This window comes from Phalacrocorax carbo, chromosome 5 (genome assembly GCF_963921805.1).
Source record: "Phalacrocorax carbo chromosome 5, bPhaCar2.1, whole genome shotgun sequence".
Classification (NCBI taxonomy): domain Eukaryota; kingdom Metazoa; phylum Chordata; class Aves; order Suliformes; family Phalacrocoracidae; genus Phalacrocorax; species Phalacrocorax carbo.
Window position 1 is genome coordinate 52,491,268 of NC_087517.1, and position 20,118 is coordinate 52,511,385.

General features: G+C 37.9%; 1 protein-coding gene across 1 annotated transcript in view; it reads left to right on the top strand.

Annotated features, from left to right (window-relative positions):
• The first annotated feature begins 5,442 nt into the window (after positions 1-5,442).
• The window catches only part of MUC2 (mucin 2, oligomeric mucus/gel-forming), a 51,938-nt gene continuing 37,262 nt past the window's right edge, over positions 5,443-20,118 (top strand). Inside the window, exons 1-14 of the mRNA XM_064453259.1 lie at positions 5,443-5,512; positions 7,174-7,438; positions 9,892-10,006; positions 10,702-10,792; positions 11,174-11,283; positions 11,520-11,736; positions 12,198-12,323; positions 13,042-13,159; positions 13,482-13,620; positions 14,278-14,388; positions 15,396-15,465; positions 18,092-18,229; positions 18,788-18,952; positions 19,552-19,646. Coding sequence (XP_064309329.1) covers positions 5,443-5,512; positions 7,174-7,438; positions 9,892-10,006; positions 10,702-10,792; positions 11,174-11,283; positions 11,520-11,736; positions 12,198-12,323; positions 13,042-13,159; positions 13,482-13,620; positions 14,278-14,388; positions 15,396-15,465; positions 18,092-18,229; positions 18,788-18,952; positions 19,552-19,646 — 1,830 coding nt within the window. The remainder of the gene's footprint in view (positions 5,513-7,173; positions 7,439-9,891; positions 10,007-10,701; positions 10,793-11,173; positions 11,284-11,519; positions 11,737-12,197; positions 12,324-13,041; positions 13,160-13,481; positions 13,621-14,277; positions 14,389-15,395; positions 15,466-18,091; positions 18,230-18,787; positions 18,953-19,551; positions 19,647-20,118) is intronic.

Below are 20,118 nucleotides of genomic sequence, written 5' to 3' on the forward strand. Positions count from 1 at the left end.
GGCGCCTCTCTGGAAACATCCTATTGAGGAGGGGGAGTGAGAGAGCTGCTGGGTAAGGGTTCACAGCCAGCCAAGGTTAACCCACTATAGCAGGAAAAGTAAAGAATCTTTTAATCTAATTACAGGTTTGCCTGATGAAAGCAACACTTAATGCAGTATTGATGAATTACTGCTCTGAACTGGAAAATTTACTCTGGTCTCTGTACTGGGAAAGTACAGAGTAGATATTATCACTTATCTCCTGGACCTGCTTTCGATTTAGCCTTTTTATTAAGCTATTTGCTTACAGCAAACATCTCTTAGAGTTGTTATGAAATACTTTTTCTCAATAATGTTTCTAACCTTCAGAAGCATTGCTGGAGAAATAGCTGTTCTTCAGACTGAGCAGAGAAAGATTATTTTACTCTGTTATCCACATTCTGCATACTGTTACACATCAGCAACATTGTGCTGTGATATTTTCAACTAAGTCTTGCTGCCCAGGTCAAGATAAGAACTTTTTTTTTAATCTTTCTCTTCGCATAAACTGAGAAACATCGTCGTAAATTATCTTAAACAATTTGGCCTTGTATCCATTCCAAAGTTTGTATTCCCAGGATGTAAACTGTATTTTATACCAAATTATTAGATTAACAGAGACCATGCCCCGCCTCCTTCTTCATCAACAAGTCCCTCTAATTTCTGCATTTTAGTCAGCCATGCTCCCTCATGCTTTCCTTGTCTTTGGAACAATGAAACTCTTAACTATTCTGTGCAAAGTTGAGGAGTTTCAAAAGCAGGAGGGAGCCTTAGAGCCCAGGGATTCAGTTATTAGAATAGAATTGTTCAGTTGGAAGGGACCTACAATAATAATGTAGTGCAACTACATTCTCATGGGAGATGTGAATGTGAGCACCCAAGATGGATTTAGGTATGTCAGCCCTCACTGAATGAGTACTTAGTGAGCTGTAGAACGAAGACAGTCCTCCTCCTCTGGCATAATTTTAAGAAAAATCTCTGTTTTTTGAAAGGCATGAAGCACCTATGTTCACGAAGAGTGTCTATGAATGTATTAGTCATGATCCGCAGAAGAGTTAAAATTTAGACATACTGCTTTTTTTTAAGATTTTCCTCTTGCCTGGTCCATGCAGCTTCTTGTTCAGAATGCTGGATGCGCACGTCTCATTTTGAGCCTTTGCCGTATATTGCCTAAGTATTTTTGTGGTTCTGTATCTCTGGCTGTGTGTTTAATTCTGCAGTTGTAAGTATTGGGACAGCGATTTTGTGGAGACACATCCGTCAAAACTGTGAGGTATCCTGATCCTCTGGGAAACAATTCTTCTGGACATCAATTACGTATAATTTGAAGTTATAATCAGGGTTTTTTTTTTTTCCAAATTGTTTTTATCCAGCCCTTCCCAATTTGAATGGAGGTAGTTGTAGTAGATGTAATACGCCACTGGATGGCATGGACTGTCAGTCTCACTGTTGGTGTTTTGTAGGGCAGATGATCTGCTTCTGAGAATTGACATTTTAAAAAGGAGCAACTTAAGAGGAAAAGCCCTAAGGAAATGCTCAAAAGTATTTTTTGGTCTTCCGTCTGATTTTGTTCTCTATTTTTTTCCCTTTCAAAGGGCACTTTAACAAGTAAAAAGACTCAAATTTTGAAAATGCAAGGAAAATAAAGACAATTAGTGCAAAATATAATGGAATTGTGTGAAGGAAAATATTATTCAGGTTGTCTAATTCATCCTTCCCTCTCCTTTTCTGTGTGGGAGGTAGCAACTCTCAAAGTGTTCTTCAGTATAGACTGCTATATGCACAGTGTTGCTGTGATACAGCACTCTGTATTGACAATGTTGTCTTTTTAATGATTCAAAAGTTAATTATAAAGTAATGTTGCTAGAAAATGTGCATGGCAGCTGGAAGGCTTGGATATGAGTCAGATGTATTCTTGCATTTGACGCAGTTTTTCCCTCTTACACAACAGAAGGTACTGTTAATTACATAACTGTGTATTTGCATAACAGAAAAAAGTCAAAGTTTACCATAACTATGGCAAGTGTAGTAAACTGTACTAGCAGGATGGTAGTATTTGGTGGCAGGAGGCAGAAAAGTAAAGATTCTTAAATGTTCATGCAAGTGAACTCAAGTTTCCATGGTGTCCTGTGGAGCCATCACCATAGTTATATTGTGAATATAACTCAGAATAATGTTTAGCTTATCTATTTGATACTAAATCTTAAATTTATTAAGTTCTGTCAGGTCAGTTAGAAGTGTTGACTACATGCCATTAAGTAAGCATCAAGCTTACTTAATGCTTACTTAAGCATCAAGAGTTGAGCAAAATGGGAAAAGTTTAATCTATCAGCCAAGTGACTAGACTGGACATTTCATAAAATAGAATATACCATATTAAGTAGGCATTCAGTGTAGTATTTGGAAGATCATTCAAAAATTCTGGTTTTGAAGGCTGAAAAATAACTCACAGCAACTGTTGACTTGGAGGTCATTTCCATTTAGTGCTGCAAAGAGGAAGGGAAGAGCAAAGGGTTTGGTCTCTAGTTCTGTTAGTGGCAGTAAGGTGATTCTGATTTCCCACATGGCACCTGAAAATATTAAGTAAATGCAAATTTACTTCATTTTTCACCATCAGTGTCAATAGGAATTTTGAGGCTAGGAGAGGGAAGAAAATATTAGTAGAGGAAAATTGCAGTTAAAGCAAGTATGCTCATTTTGTTTCTTGTCAAACTCTCTCTAACATCTCCTTGATATGCGAAATCCATTGAAAGAATACAAGCTTTGGCTAGAACATTTCCCAGCTTCCTAGTGAGCTGTATTTTCAGAAAAGAAAACCTTCTTCAGAGGACAGAGGAAAAAATGCATGTTTTGCCAGTATTTTTCTTCCCACTGTTTCCTAGAGAGAAAACAAAATATTTGGAAAATCCCATTCCACTGGGGTAAAATTGCCAGAGGAAGGAATGTGGAGTGTAATTCCCTTGATGCTTTTTCTATGTCATCTCTTCTTGGCTCTGTCAACTTCCCTGTAGCAAATCCCATAGATGTTTGAGAAAGAAAAACTTTTCTAATATTTTTTAAAAATAATCAAATATTTTTCCATGTGTATTGACATAGAAGCTGTCATGCTTAGGCTTTTCTCAGACATACCTTTTCTAGAAGGTGTTAGTAGGCAGATTTGTTAGTTGAAGTTATTACTTACTACATCCATTCCTAATCTCCAGTCATTGTGTCACAAAGGTTATCCCCATTTGTACTTAACTGGAAGAGATATGTTTTGCAACCTTGGTCTCAGAGTATGAGCTACCAACAAAAAGAAAGAAGTATTATGAGTGGAAAATGGATGCTAATCTTAAAATTTCTACAGCAAGCCATTAAGGAAGGGCATGTGAGAATGTTATACTCGGGCTAGCATCAGCAGATACCTTACACTATTGTATTTGTTTGAATAAAAAGGAATGCCAATAACCCAATTATTAACTCACGGAGACTGCTTTTTCTGGGTCAATAGTTGTTCCAGACAGGAGACTATCTGGAAAAATAAAGGGAGGAAAAGAAAAACTCAAAATAAAGTCCTTCGGGAATCTCCGAAGTATTTTTAGAAAACACTTCTGAACTAAGAATTTTGGGGGCATAAAAGACAGAAAATTCCAAGATGGGAGATGTCTCTGAAATGTCATAAGAAGTTAGACCTGTTAAAGTAACAATCAGGGAAAGGTCTCTGTAGGCAGTGTTTCTTCTTTTTTCTCTAAATGGTTTGTTCTAACTGGTTATTACCGGTTTTATTTTTCTTCTCCAAGATGGAAAATCAATTCTATATTCTTGTAGTGATAGACTCCCAATGGAGAAAAAGGTGACTACTTAATTTCAGTCATGAGTGTTGAGTGAATGATACCCTATATAAGGGTGAGAGAAATGCAAACCTGTATCCTCAAATAGGAAAAGCAGAAAGTCTCAAACCTAGCCTTGGGTTACTTGAGATAAAAACGGCAAAAAAACCCAAAACAGCTAAAGGCCATACCTTTATGACAAAAGGGTGTTTCTAGCTGACTAGAGCAGGTAAAAGGGCTAAGTGAAGAGTTTCCTTGGTGCTTTACAAAATATAAAAGTTCTACTTGTAATTTGAACAATGAAAGTAAGGAGTGTTCTGAACAATTAAGGGGATTAGAGATTTTTAGACACTGCACTGAGCAACTTTTGATGAGAAAATATAAAGCCTGGCCTGGGAGCTTTAACAAGCAAACCCTGTTAGTGCTATGAAGCAGCTGTGTTGAAAGATGTGTTGAAATAAGTGTATTTTACCTCAAGAAGCCTGTGTTTTGTCTTCTGAAGAGAGTTTCAGGAAAGCCTCTCAAAGGGACTTTTCAGAGTAAAATACAGTGCATGTGGAAAACTTGTATTTCTGAGGCAGCATTCTGAACTGGTTCCTGGCTCTCTTTTCTGCTTTCTTCTTCTCCCAAGTACCGTCTTCATCTTTCTCTGCACAAAGCAAACTGACTTTATAGCTTTTGTAGGACAGTACACTGTGAATTTATCATTCGCGTAGAAGGTAAGCACGAACAAGCTGTTTAGGGGGATTCTGTCTGAAAACAATTGTTATTCAGTCTGGACAGTAATGTTTTCCCCCTTTTCCTTCTTTTTTTTTTTCTTTTTTTTCTTTTTTTCCTTCTTTTTTCCCCTAAAGCTTACTATGTTGTGAGAGTCTCTACAACCTTTTTGATGGACTTTCTGTTGCACTATGACAATGTTTGGTAGAGCATCTCTTGCTGTGAATTCCTTGAGCTTACCTTGTCACTCTATCTCGGTTATATTTTGGACACAACATGCAGTATGGGCTATACCTTGTTTTAGATGTTCCCCAGAGCTTTACAAATGAAAAGAATCCAACAATTGCCTGCAAAATAATTTTACAATGCATGGTATATAATTTTTATTTGTAAGAGTTACTGTTGTCTACAAGAAGCTTCACAAGCACTGTTTAATTTTTACAGAAATCATTTATGTGATGGTGAAAAATGAAAAATCCTTCGGCTTTGAAGCCACTGTTTGAGGGTATCTCATCCTAAACTACCTTCAAGGGATTTCTTTGTTCAGCCACTCCAAAAGTCACTATTTGTTATAGGAGTTACTGAAGGTTAAACTTGGCATGAACATTTGAAGGATTTAAAAGCATAGCATCCTGTAGATGAAATAGAGCAATAAAAAATTGCATGATTACTGAATCAATATTATACCATTTCCTGTATACTGGATTCCTTCATTTATGTTGAAAAATACCTGTCTGTTTACTTCTTATCTCCTGTAAATATCACGCCTATTTTTTTTACCCCTCCTCTTTCCTCCTCCCTTTTTATCTCCTTCCTTGTGGTAGAATCAATTGCATCAGTGGATATTATATAAAGAAAAGTTTTCAGTGGAGTTCCCAGTTCACCCACGTTAGGCACCATGGGACTAAGAGTGGCCAGCCTTTTTATGCTCTGGCTGGCTCTTTCCTATGCAAATGAAATACGAAAAGGTAAGCTCTGGAAAAGAAATGGTAGCAGATTGCCTCCTGGAAAAGAGGGAGAGTGTTAAAATTCCACTGCAGAGATAGAATGAGGCAGTGCATTTAAATAATGCACCGGAGTTTTAAGGTGCCTTCAATTTCTTGAAGTTTCAAATGCTGAGGCTACATGGCTCAGCCTACAGAGGTAGATACTGCTCTCTTTGGAGAGATTAGTACCTCCATCTACTGCATTAATCTCTGGTTTGATGTGCGTGGAAAATATTTTCAGTGCTACTTTTCTTTCCATGTGTTGAGACTTCCCTAGGTATGGCAGTTACTTGGCAGAAAGTACCTATAGGAATTTGGGAGGTTCATTGTTACAGCAATGAAGAAAGTGGATGACTGTGCCTCCCGTTATGTTGGAATAACATAAATGCTTTCTTCAAAAGTGAATGTAGTAACATTGGACAAAGCTCATTTTGTCGTTCAGGACATTAATAATCCTTCTGTAAAAGCTCTAATTTACTCTATTTGTTATCAACTTTGTTTGAAGTGTTGAAATGGAGCTCTCATACTGAAAACTATTTAAGGAGGAATAGGTGATGAATTTTGTGCAGTAATCAGGTTTGGGCTATTGGTCTTTGTCTGCTGCATCTTGAATTCAGCAGTGGGAGGAAAGCGTTATCTTACACTTGATATCCCAGCTGTGAGCTCTGGGAGAACCTCTGCGTAGCCTTCCTTCTGGGGAGAGAAGCATACATGCCAGATTGGCTGGATGTATCTGGTACAATTGATACCATCAAAGTACAATAACTTAGACATCTCCTTGATAGTTTCGCTTTCTCAGATTAAACACCACAAGAAAATCCTGTGAAGATGAATGCCATGTGTGCTTTTGGTACCTTGGCTAGCTTCCTAAGTATGTTCAGCTTTTATGCTCACCCCTAATCTACAGCATCTTGAGATTTATCAGATACTGTGTTAATCTGTATTATTTGTTGGTATAGATGGCTGGGAAGGGAACAAATATAATCATTGTCATCTTCTGCTATTGCAAAAACAAATTTCTTTTTTGTTCCTACCATGGTTATTTTCTGACCTATCTTCTGAAGAATTTATACTCTGTAGTAATAGAAATCACTACTTCTGTTAGGAAAAGAAGGAATTTTTAAAAACTCCTGCTATGCACAAGTCCTTCCATAATATTTAATATATTTGTCTTCCAGAGTAGGAGTGGTACTTCCTTGGTTTCCTAAATCTGTTTCCTTTCCAGTGCATGTTGTATCAGAGAAGAAAATAACTCTTAGAAATATTTAATATTGCTAACAATAATACTGTGGTTCAGAATAAATTTATGTTTGGCAAAGCAGGGTCCATTGCACTGATGTGCCAGGTTGTTAGTGGACAGAGCCTTAAGTTTCCCCACCTCATGCAGACAAGTTCCTTCACCTCAGTGAGTATTGTAAGATATACCCAGGTCTCCGCAGCATTTGTTAATGTTTTATTTTCCATTAGAGATTCACATCTTCTTTGCTTAATAGGTAGATGCTTGAGCAGTCTTGAGATCTGTGGAATTGCTGTGCACATAATTGCAAATGGTTTCTACCGTAGATTTCAGCACTTGCCTTTTCTTGATGCTAGCTCATTCATTTCACTTTTTAAATGCCTATTTCCTTTCCATCACTTAACAGGAAGGACAAGAAACCATGGCCACTATGTCTGCAGCACTTGGGGAAACAACCATTTCAAAACTTTTGATGGAGACATCTATCAGTTCCCTGGTATTTGCGAGTATAATTTTGCTTCTGACTGTCGAGACCCTTACAAGGAGTTCTCTGTCCACATTCAGCGTGCTCTGGACAGCAATGACCACCCTAAGATCCAGTATATTCTGGTAACAATCAAGGACTTGATGATATACCTCAGACAGAAACTGGCTGTGGTCGATGGGCAGATGTAAGTTCCTTTAGTGTAATAATATTTCAGAGAAATGTGCTGGGAAGATAAAAGCAGGATTGATTCTTTACTGTCTGTATACCATTAAGGTAACTGCTACAAGCATTTCCACAGGCAAAAAAACAGCCCTTTGAAATCCAGCATAAAAAATTGCTTTGGGGAGGGACTTTAGTATTAAATCGTCTTTTCTACACTGGTATAAGAGATGATTTAAATGCAAGTCAGGAAGAGGCTTGAGTGAATTGTTCTTCTTCTGCTTGTGTAGGAAACAATGCAGCTCATGGGGCAGATCTTTCACTGCCATAAAATGACATAGCTTCATTTGTGTTATGGCATCACCTTGAGTTTACCTTAGCAGATGGTCTAGCAAGTCCTCAAAGATGCATTTTTCTCCAGGGTCTTTCTCTCTCATTTTGTGGCAGAAGAGAGGTGTTTTTTTCTGATCTTCATAAATAATTCTTTAAGGTCTGATGGCCATTTCTCAAGGGTTTAAAACAGATATAATGCAGGTCAAAATTTGCACTAATTTGTATGTGGCAATATATACTTTTCCACAGTAAGCAGTAGTAAATTTCTCCTCCTGTAACATGGTTAATGAGGAAATAGTCTGACACCATTACTGGTGCCAAATAGTGTCTTAACCTAGCCTATCCTATCATCAGCCTATCCTTTCAGTGTACGTATAGATACACACTGAAACAAGTGCAGCAACTCATAGGTTAAGACATAGTTCTGAAGATGGAAGAAACCGGCTGTTAGTATGTTGTAGCATAATTAAAAAAAAATCCTCTCTGTTGTTATTGTAGGACTCAGTTTTTTCCAGAATTCACATTTTTCTCTGAAATTTGGAAGGCATTGCAATGAAAATCTGTTCAAATATAGAAAATAATATTCAGATTTCCAAGGATTATACCAAAATGCCTAACAAAGTGACAGGATGTTATGAAAAATACATCTTGCCCCAAATTGAAAAAGCCCTTTATTGTATACTTGGGTCTTAAAAAGAACTCCATGAAAAACAAGTTTAGAAATCCTTTAAAAATTATTTTTCTTAAGCCAAGCCTCTTTTTGTCTTAAGTATTATTCATAAAACAGTAGATCCCTTCTGAAGAGGTGCATTTGGTTTTTTGTAGAACTTAATTTCCCATATTGCTCTTTAAATAACATACAATCCATCGTCATGTAAAATAACATTTCACACTACTGAAGTGAAAACTGTAAAGTAGAAAAATGTATTAATTTGCCTTTTGGTACCTCATCTACTGATTGATTGAATGTCCTAGTATTAGAAAAAAAGAGAAATATTCCATGCAATGAAAATTGAAATGTGAAAAGCTGCCCCATATTTTATATTTCATCTACAAAAATATGTTCTATTAAGACCTCATTGTCCAGAGGATGAACAAGGTGGCAAAAAGTAGAAATAATGGTGTCTGAGTTCCTGCCTAGTATTTAGATGTGTAAGTCACTTGGCCATGTTAAAAATGCCTGAGGTAAATAGTTGGAAAAATCCCAGTGACAGGAAATTAGCATATAAAATTCTCCCAGTCAAGAGACTAGTTAAGAGAAGATATGCATAGGCATACATGAATCCTGATAGGTAACAATAATATTGACAAATCTGTAGAAAATGAATGGGTTATTTTGACTGGATTCCACTTTACACTACTTCTGTTTGAACAGACTCTAGTTCTTTAGATTTTATGATGAGGCTGCTTGCCACAATCCCTTTATTGCTTAATGACTTGTTGCATAGTGCACTGTTAAGACAGACGTACCAGAGCAGGAGACAGATCTGTGCAACTGATTCTTTATCAGACAAAAAGATCTATGCTCAGCCTTCTGCGAAATATCTTCTGTCCCATTAACATGACTTGTTGTCACCATTAACAAGCTTGGTCCTGTCAACCAAAAACTAATGAACTAACTACTGGGTTCCTGTTAACATGCTCCTTTCTTTTCAAATTTTATTGGTAGTCCCTGTATCTGCCTGTGCTTTTTGGACTCTCTTGAGGAGGAAGATCCTTGCAAATGAACATTCATTCTCTGAAATTGTTGTCAGATCTTTTTGGTAAAGAAAAGCTTCCATTTATGTTGTTATGTCTTTCTTCAAAGTAAATTATTCGTGAGTGTTTGAATATCCTCTGTTAATACCACAATGATGATGGATTTTCCTTTGACTAATTTGAAGACATCTGACATTTTGGCTTTTTCTTTTTAAAAACCAGTACCTCGGGGACACTTTTCCTCTGAAATTGCTTTGCCTTTTAAAGGTATCAATTGTCAGAGAGAGAGAGGATTTTATGCCTCATTAAAATAAGACATCCTGTGCAGCTAGGATCAGGTAGACACAGACTGGTTTCTCTATTCATTAGGGTATTTGGCTTATTAAAGACATTCATGTTACCCCTTATGTTTCTGTACTAATGCAAAGTCTCTGATTTTCTTCCTAGAGTGAAGACACCTTACTACAGCTCTGGCGTGCTCATCGAGAGCAATGACATTTACATCAAAGTTTATGCCAAATTAGGCCTGGTAGTGATATGGAATCAGGAAGATGCACTGATGGTATGTGTGATCCAAGTCTTCTCTATTGATATTTCCTGGATTTGAGAGACTACTATATGGTGAACAGGAGTAGAATCTCACAAACTGAACAGAGCTAGAGTGTTAGGCTGACTCATCCAACTGACACTCATAGTACCTTATTTTAGAAACATGAAGTTCCTTTCTCTGCTATGTGATAGAAGTAGCAGTATGGTGTGCAGATGATCTTACTGGTCTCAAGAAGGGGAGAGGAAGCTTTCTGAGAAATAACTGGTGTTTTTGCTATAGCACCTCCACACTACAATCTGCATTTTCCTTCCATCTGTCTGTTAAAGGAGTGCCATCATCGACTTGCTTAATTTAGAGAAAGACTTAAATTTTATCCCAGTAGGGAAATAAAGGAGAAAAAAAAAAAGTCCTGTGATTTTAAGAATACTTTCTTTTTCATATTTATCACCATGGTGGTTACTGCCATTATTTAAGTACAGGAGGTTCAGTGACTTCCTTCTGTTTTCTGTGTTACTTTTTGCATCTAACTCTCTGTTTATTAACTATGCTACTAATTCAACTTCAATAACTACTTCTTTAAGAGTTTTGGGTTCACCATCACTTCTGTCATTTAGCAACTTCCCTTTTGATGAAACATATTTGCTTTGGAATGCCTTCATGCTCCAGATAATTCTTTTCTATTTTTTCATTTTCTTTCCATTTCCTAGGTGGAAGTGGACAGCAAATTTAATAACCGTATGTGTGGTCTCTGTGGGGATTACAATGGAGTTCCAATCTACAATGAATTTATTAATGGAGGTGAGTCATCCTACAATACTGAAAGTTATCACAGAAGATAGGCTGATAAGCATTGTGCATAGGAGCATCCCAGGAGAGCAAAATTCACCTGAGAGGTTTCTGTGATTGCCCCCGAATAAACATTATGTTCCAGTGCTGCATTCCTAGTCTAAGGTTATTTTATTTATTTATTTATTCCAGAGAAATCATCTTGTTTTTTTCTCTGCTGGCCTTCTTTTCTCATTACCTCTTTAGATTTTTAAGCACACGTAGACATAACAGACATAATTCAGAGCAAAGACCTATGTCTTCCAATTGATTAATAGAGTCCCAGGAATCAGATGCTCCTTGTTGTCAATTTCTGGGGCTCAGCAAGTCCTCTTTGTAATTTTTTTCTCATAGTTGCAAGCTACAATTCAATTACGTATGGGAATTTACAGAAGATCCACAAACCTAATGCCAAATGTGAAGATCCTGATGAAACTCAGGCTCTTCCAAGCTGTAATGGGCATGTGAGTATTCCTGATGGTGAACTTCACTTGCATTGGCACATGGACACATCCTTGTGCTATGGGGAGTTAGTGTGTGAGGAGCTGGGAAGATTGTCCCTTCCAGGGCAAATGGTTTCTTCCTCCTTTCAAGAACAGTGTTGCTGTTCAGAAGACAAGAGTTATTATGACAAGACAGGAAGTGACTGGAAGCTCAGGTGCTTACAAATCTCTTAAATATTCTAATTCTTTGTCCTTAGCGTGGTGAGTGTGAGTGGTTGCTGACTTCCTCTGCATTTGCTGATTGTCGGTTACGTCTTAATTTGGAAATGTACATCCAAGCCTGCATGCAGGACAAGTGTGCATGTAAAGGACATGAGGACTCCTTCTGCCTCTGCAGCACCATCTCTGAGTATTCTCGCCAGTGTTCGCATGCGGGTGGCCGGCCTGGTGAATGGAGGACACAGTATTTTTGCCGTAAGCAGCTATATGAATTTTACAAAGAAACAAATGTTTCCTGGGTGTAGCACTGTGAAACACTTAAATTCATTCTTTCTTTGCAAAACTATAGTCATATATTACAAATTTCATACCAATAATGTGATAAGGTACATACTATGTTTTTCCTGTTTTTTTCTTATATTACCCTTGTTATAAAGAATCTTTTTCAGCAAGTAGAAATTCTATTCCCATTAAAAAACTGTGAGGTTTGATGCTGCAGATGACTGGGATAATTTGATCTATTTAAGATAAAAAAAAAAAAAAGAAAATATAAAAAGCAGGGAAAGCAGTTCAGAAACAGACAAACATGCTTTTTCAGATGGAGTCTGGCTTGGGACACCACTGCTTTCAGGGGAGTAGGGGATATGATCTGTGGTTTCTGAGGAATGATGGACTTTACTCTCAAATGACTGGTGGTGTCTTTCTCGTTCTTTCAGCCAAGACCTGTCCTGATACCATGATCTATAAAGAAAGTAGCTCACCCTGCATGGATACTTGCTCACACTTGGAGACCAGCAGCCTTTGTGAGGAACACTACATGGATGGTTGTTTCTGCCCTGAAGGCAAGTGTTATTCTAGCTGTTGTATATGGAACAAAACCAACAGCTATGCCAAATGAAGTCATAGTTAAAATATTAAATGTAGTCAAATTATATCTTAAAAACTAGTACTGCTGCTCATTATCCCCCCCTCCCCCAGGGAACATAATTATAAGGTTTTTGAAAAAGGAGGTCATAATTGATTAATGAATCAATGATTTTATAGTTAAATTGTATTAACACAATGACAGGTAATAGGTCTGCTTTTTGCTTCTCAACAAATGGACTTCTCCTAATATATAGAAAAACATGGTTTTCAGGTTGAATAATTCTGAGACAATGGACATCATTTGTCCAGAAACTGATAATGAAGGACAGTGAGTGAAATTCTCAGGCTTACTGTCAACCTTAGGAAAAAAGATTACAGTGAAAGTCTACAGAGCATGCCAGATGGGCTGAAAATGTAAACATAAAATTCTGAAATTGTTCTTATATGCTTATATTAAGCTTTTAATCTGTGTATAGTTATATAAATGGATAGACTTAACATTTTCAAAGCTGGATAGAGGTGTTTTCCATGTGTCTTATATTACAAAAAGTAGAAGCAGTATTCTTCAGAGTTTTGATAATCTCAGCCTCTGCTTTCTGTGTCAAGTTGAGAGCATGCTTCCTCTAAGAGCTTCTCCTCTGGAAATTGCGTATTTCAGAAAGAGCTGTAATAGTTTACTGTTGTGCTTTACAGGAACTGTGTATGATGATATTACTGAAAAAGGCTGCATACCTGCTAGCCAGTGTCACTGCAAACTCCATGGAAAGGAGTATTCACCTGGACAAAGCATTACCAATGAATGTGAAGAATGGTAAATATCATGGTTGTTTACACACCTTTCTTTGAATGATCGTAAATGGGTCTGCATTTTTCAATCTTCCACTTAGTCATAGGAGCCTTCCTGAAAACATTCTGAAATTAACTTTTATGTTGCATGTCTATACAACCAATTTTCTGAAAGTTTTCTTGTATCTATGGCGTATGGCAGAGGGGAAACCTTAAGAAAAAGGTCAAAGATACAGTTTTAAAACACCTGGGCATACCTTGCTATTTGCTAGGTATACAGATGCTTTCAGTGTTCTCAGCTCATGTAGAATCTACAAGCATTTTCTTTATTATTTGTGTGTTTGTAGCACCTGTGATTCAGGCAGATGGATGTGCAAAGATCTACCCTGTCCAGGCACATGTTCATTGGAAGGAGGTTCCCATTTTACCACCTTTGATGGGAAGAAATATACCTTCCATGGAGACTGTTACTATGTATTGGCCAAGGTACTGTGTAATGTAGGGCTTTTCTCTTTTAGAGTAAATACAAGTGTCTATGCGCTGATATGTAACAGCTATGAATTGTTGTTTTATTCCATTGTTAGGGGATGAGGGAAGCAGAAATGCTAAAAGTAGTACTGGAAAAATCAGGATGGGCTGTGATAGCCCTATAGGGGGAGTTGGGCACTTACTGCAATGGGTGGTTAACTTAGTCAGGTAGTAGACTAGGTATGCTGTCATTACCCAGTGGAGTCTTTCAAGTGTAAGAAATCAAAGGATGACTCTGGCTGCATGGCTAAGTAGACTGCAAAAATTGGCAGTTCTCAGGATTAGAAGCATTCAGCCAGATCTGTAATACCTTTTTCTGTGTCTGAGTGTCAAAGTCAGCTAGGGAAAGGAGCTAGGCAGCTATTTAATTCATCTCTCTCTGAAATATCTGGTGCCTGTTGTCCTACAGAATGACAAAGATCTTGCTGAGCTAGAAACCTTACCACTGAATCTGAAAGACATTTCAGCTTCCAGAGCCACTGCTGAAATGGTGGTCTTAATAGCTAAGTTCTGTAGTAATTGTTATTGTAACTGATTACTTTAGTCTTTGTTTTAGAAATCATCTTGTAAGATTTTTGATTGAACTAATGGACGTTTATTTCCCTGTGGTTGTAGGGTACTGTAAATGACACTCATGCTCTCCTGGCAGAGCTGGGTCCCTGTGGCTCCACAGACAGGCAGACCTGTTTGAAGACTGTTGTGCTGTTAGTAGATCACAAAAAAAATGTAAGTATTCTGTGGGTTCTGCTAGATATGTTGAAAATCAACATATTTCCCTTACTGTGGAGCAACAACTAATTCTTTTGGAGTCACTATTGTAGATAGATAAGGCACCTCAGACAGGCTGAAAACCAGCTCAGGCTTCTGCCTTGAGAACTCAAGTAGACCTAAACTGAACAAGAGATGAGATTCAAATAAGCTGACATGTTCTTTTCTTCCCTTCTTTACTCTGAGTTGTATGATTCTTCTCACTGTATTCCAGGCTGGCGGGAAGTAACAGTACCATTCTTCCTTCCCTCACAGTATTTTACTTTATTCAGTTATAATTTTATAGATCTAATTGAGTCTTCAGAAGAGATCCCATCTTTGAATGTTGATACAATCCAACCTTCTGAAACATTTTTATTTTCATTCACTTTACTATCTAGTAGGTTATGGGAATATCTAGACTATATTTATACATAATTTTACATACATGCACACATAATTTTCCTCCCATATTTCTGGTCTTCCATGTCCTTGCCAGCATAACTAGAACAAAACCAGACCAAATCAGAAGCCCATCATTTTATGTTTCTGCATGTACAGGCTACCATTTGATGAGGACATTTAACAAACTGCTTTATTACCATGCCAGCATCATACTAAACCATTAAACTAGCTGTGGTACGTGCTTTTATAGGGACCCAGAACTTGCTATAGATCCTAAAGGCCCAATATTTTCTTTTACTTGCTGAAACCAAGGTGCCAAATATAAATGAGCTTTGCATTTCATTACTGATATAAATTGTTGTGGGCAGGTGTAAGTGAAACACTGAATAGCAAGATGAAACCTTATTTGTATCCTGCAGATCTGCTGACACATTCAATTTTCAGACAGATTCTTCCTTTCAAAGATTTTAAGTTCTAGTCACGGTCTACATGTGCAAAATGTCTCCCCTCTTAATTTTTTTTATTAGTTCCTTTTCCTCTCAGTACCTGGAACCTCATTGATTCTATCTGCTATTATACAGGTGGTGGTTTTCAGACCAGATGGCAGTGTGTTACTGAATGGGATGACGGTGAATGTGCCTCATGTGACAGGTAAGAAACATAGCCTTGTGTATCATGTGTCACACAAATGACTTCTCAAGTGGGGGTGTATTTTTTCAGAGGCAAAAGTGGAAAAGAGGCACATGACATTTGTTCACATTTTAGAACAACTTGGGATGAATGTGATTTAATAGTTGTCACTGAGAATTTCATGGGCAGACTGACTCTGCATAGAGCAGATGATTGAAAAAAATGTCCCTTCATTTTTTTCATACATCTTGAATATACTTCATCATGTAGCTTGGAAAAGAGGAATTGTCGTGGCTTAAATTTAAAGCAGATAATTTTACCTGCCTATAAAGAGGGGTATTTAGCACATTTCAGGTCTAGCTACATGGTGTAGACATGTCCTGGCTCTCAGTCATGGCAAGGCTCAGGCATGTCTACTCCACCCCACTTCTTCCCCATGTTTTTCTTTTTCCTGTGGGAAGAAAGCCTGACAGAAGGTAACTGCTGATTTTTTCTGGTCAACCAGGGCAGGAAAAAAAGGATGTACTGTGTAGCACCCTCTCATCTTCCCACCTCACTGGAGACATCAGCATCTTTTTATATAATCAGTAGATTAGACAGACACTTTTAGAGGCTGACCCAGATCACCTAATTTAGGAGCCTAACTTCTGCTGGAAGGTGACTATCAGACAGCAGATGTGAGCTCTGGGAGTAACTTCTGAAAGGAATGTAGAACTTCTCTTTGTCATTCCTTTTTAGATATGTTCAGGCAGCACACTGACACAGTATATGTTGCTTCTTATTTACCAGCCTATCTGCAAATGGCAAGTTACTTGCAAGAAAGTCATCTGAAAGGACAAGTGTTCATGGGATGATACATTCATGAATGCTTGCACAAAAATAATTACAGTGTGTAGCTGAAAGTTTAGACAGATTAAAATGTTCTAGGCAGTAAAATAGATGATCTAATATGTAGACTAAATAGATAAATAGAGACTAAAATAATAGATTTGCTGTAAGAAATTGGTTAACCAGTAGATGTTGGTTTTTTGGACTCAGGCAAAGCTTTTGATACCATCTCTCAGAGTATCCTTATGGACAAAATGTCCAACATACAGCTAGACAAGTCCATAATACATCAGGTGAACAACTGGCTGTTGGGTCAGGCTCAAATAGTTATAGTAAATGAGGCTACATCTGGCTGGCAGCCAGTCACCAGTGGGACTCCCCAAGGCTCAACTTTAGGGCCAGTGCTCTTTAAAGTTTTTATAAATGGTCTGGATGCAGAAATCAAATGTACATTAAGTAAGTTTACCAATGATACTAAATCAGGAAAAGCTGTGAAATCCCTCAAGGGTAGAGAGATCTGGACAGACTAGAGAGCTGGGTAATCACCAACTGTATGAAATTTAACAAAAGCAAGTGCCAGATTCCACACCTGGGATGGAGTAATCCTGGTTATACATACAAATTGGGAGACAAGAGGCTGCAGCACATCCCTGCAGAAAGAGATGTGGAGATTTGGGTTGATGGCAATTTGAATATGAGTCACCAGTGTGCCCTGGCAGCCAGAAGGGCCAACCATGTCCTGGTGTGTATCAAGCATGGCATAGCTAGTCAGCTGAGGGAGCTAACTGTCCCACTCCATGTTGCACTAGTGCAGCCCCACCTTGAGCACTGTGTGCAGTTTTGGGTGTCTCAATATGAGGACATAAAACTACTAGAGTGTGTCCAGAGTAGGGCAACCAAGATAGTGAACAGTCTTAAGGGCAAGACTTATGAGGAACAGCTGAGGTCACTTGATTTGTTCAGCTTGGAGAAGAGAAGGCTGAGGGTAGACCTCATTGCAGCCTACAACTTCCTCAAGAGGAGCAGGAGAGGGGGAGGTACTGATCTTCTCTGTCTGGTGACCAGCAATAGGACATGAAGAAATAGTATGAAGCTGCGCTATGGAAAGTTCAGACTGGACATTAGGGAAAGGCTTTTCACTGAGAGGGTGGTCAGTCACTGGAACAGGCTCCTCAGGGAAGTGGTCACAGCATCAAGCCTGTCAGAGTTCAAGAAATGTCTGGGCAACACTCTCAGTCATATGGTTCCATTTTAGGTAGGCCTGTGAGGAGCAGTGAGTTGAACTCCCTGATTCTTCCAACTCAATATGTTCTATGGTTCTATGTTTCTAATTAGTAAGCATGTTTCCTCCACTATGCTGATTTTGTATGTCAGTTCTGCTGATTTTTCTATAATGGCTTGATTAACTTATGTATAAGCATCTAACATTTTAGTAGTAGTAGTAGTATTTAGCTATGTATTGGCTTGTGAGGACATACCTATTACTTACTGTATGCAACAGTGCTGGGATAATACTTTTCCAGAAAACCTCTTGCTCCTCAGATTGTTCATCGTTAATGAGTTATCATTGAAGCTGTATTGCAGAAAATCTGAATTTGGTTCTGATTCCAGGGATGAGTCATTACAGGTTGTCAACTTGCTAAGTTAGTGGGGACCAGCATTGTATCTAGTTGGTCAGTGATTTTCAGAGGAAAAAAAGTTATTAATTTGATCCTGATCTGAGAGGTTTCATGGCAGGTGATACCTTAGAATCTAATAGAAATATTTTTTCAGCAGCCTATGTGTGTGTTTACTGCATAGTTCATGTTTTGTTTTTCAGCCAGCTTCTCAGTATTCAAGCCAACTTCCTACTACGTTGTTGTACAAACTTCTTATGGGCTTCAGCTGCAGATCCAGTTGTTTCCAGTCATGCAGCTGTTTGTGACTGTGGATCAATCAGTTCAAGGAAAACTTCAAGGCAAGTGTCTACTCAAATGGGAAGCAAAGCCATGCTGAAGAGTCATGTATCCTTTCATGAGTGATAATTCATGCTACTTATTGATTTGAGAGGAGGAAACTAAAAGCAGAAACCAAAACATTGCAACAGAATTGACTCAAGCAAACTAGAAATGCGTTTTTATTATTTCATGTTGATGTGACCTATGACTCCAGTGCCAGTATATTAATGTTTCTTAGAATAGTGCATTCAGTTTAAGTTTTAACTGCCCACAAAACCAGGAATTTGGTGCATTTTGTGGTTTTAATATCATCAGAAAGCATAAAAAATACAGGTCAGGTTGGTGATCTCCTGAGGCAGAGACATCTTCACAACGACTGTTCTTCTCAAGAGGTTAAAAATTTAAAATGGGGCTCCTAAGTCTTCAGTGCTTATAGTATACATTAATACTGAGTTGAAGTAGTCAGCTGTATGAACTCCTGTTTCTAATGTTTGTGATCAGTTGTCCCTTTCCCTTTGACATTTTAGAATGAGAATGAGTAATAATTAGGTAAAATTTTTTACCTTCTTTTTCAATAGGTCTTTGCGGAAACTTTAATGGAGTGGAAGGTGATGACTTTAAAACAACCAGTGGGCTGGTAGAAGCTACAGGATCTGCCTTTGCTAACACATGGAAAGCTCAGTCCACTTGTACAGACCAGGTAGAAAAGCTGGAGGACCCCTGCAGTCTCAGCATTGAAAGTGGTAAGCACACTAAAAAGCCAGACGGTTGGCTTCTGCCAGAATGAGCAGTGTTTGCTGTCTATTACTCCAACAGGTGTGTAAGCGTTGTAGTGTGGCACTGAAGTTTTTTTTGAGGACTGTAAATTAATAATTAATTTTTGCAAGTATGTATACATATGAGCACTGATTTCCCATCAAACTGAAGTGAAATTTTAGGGGGTGATTGTAGAGGAATCCTGAGCTGGAAGATAGGGAAGCAAGGTCATTAATTTATATTATTTGCAAAGGCAGCTTGTATTTCCTAGTATTATTTATCCCTCTGTTTAACTTAGATTTATGGTCCTCAAATGGAAAGGGCTGACACAATTCCATGTAGACAAGTTGCAGCAGTAAGATACAATTTTTGATTTTATGATTGCGTGTCTACTGCTAGAATCGGAGAAGAGGAATATATGTACAGTGATTGCATGCAGTTTCTCGACTCCCCAAAGTGCACACAGTTCTCTCATTTGTATTGTTGCATTGCATTTACGTAACAACATAACCAGACATGGCACAAGGAAGAGAAGTAAATGTAATGAATATAATGATATAATTGAATTTTTCTCATTTTTTTGCAGCAAATTATGCTGAGCATTGGTGTTCTTTGCTGAAAAACTCAGAGGGTCCTTTTGCAAAATGCCATGTAATCATTGATCCTTCAGAATACTATAAGGTATTGTAATCTTGCACTCTTTTTAGTTCTGGGTTTTTTTTCAGATGGATGACTGTAGACGTTTATCATTGTTCAAACATTTGAGACATTACTGAGTAGCTTGCCCATAAAAGCTGGTGAAGTTTTTGCAGTCATTAACTGAGACAGCCTAGCATGCATCCAAAGTATCTCCTATGAGGAGATTCTTATGGAATGTTGCTGAAGAAAATTGTAAATTTGTATTTAATGTACATTTTTATTGGATTGGATATTTGAACTGGAAAGAAGATTCAAGAGATGCAGGTGTGCACAGAAAGTCTAAGTCTACCCTTACACATTAGTTGCTATTAAGTCAGGGGGAAAAAAAGTAAATATTTACTAAGTTTTTTGTATTGGTTGGAATGTAGCACCAAATAATTTTCATGCCAGAAACTCCATGGTTTCTTTTTCCCCTGTGCTCATGACTCCTGAGTGGTGAGTCTTACCTGAGCAA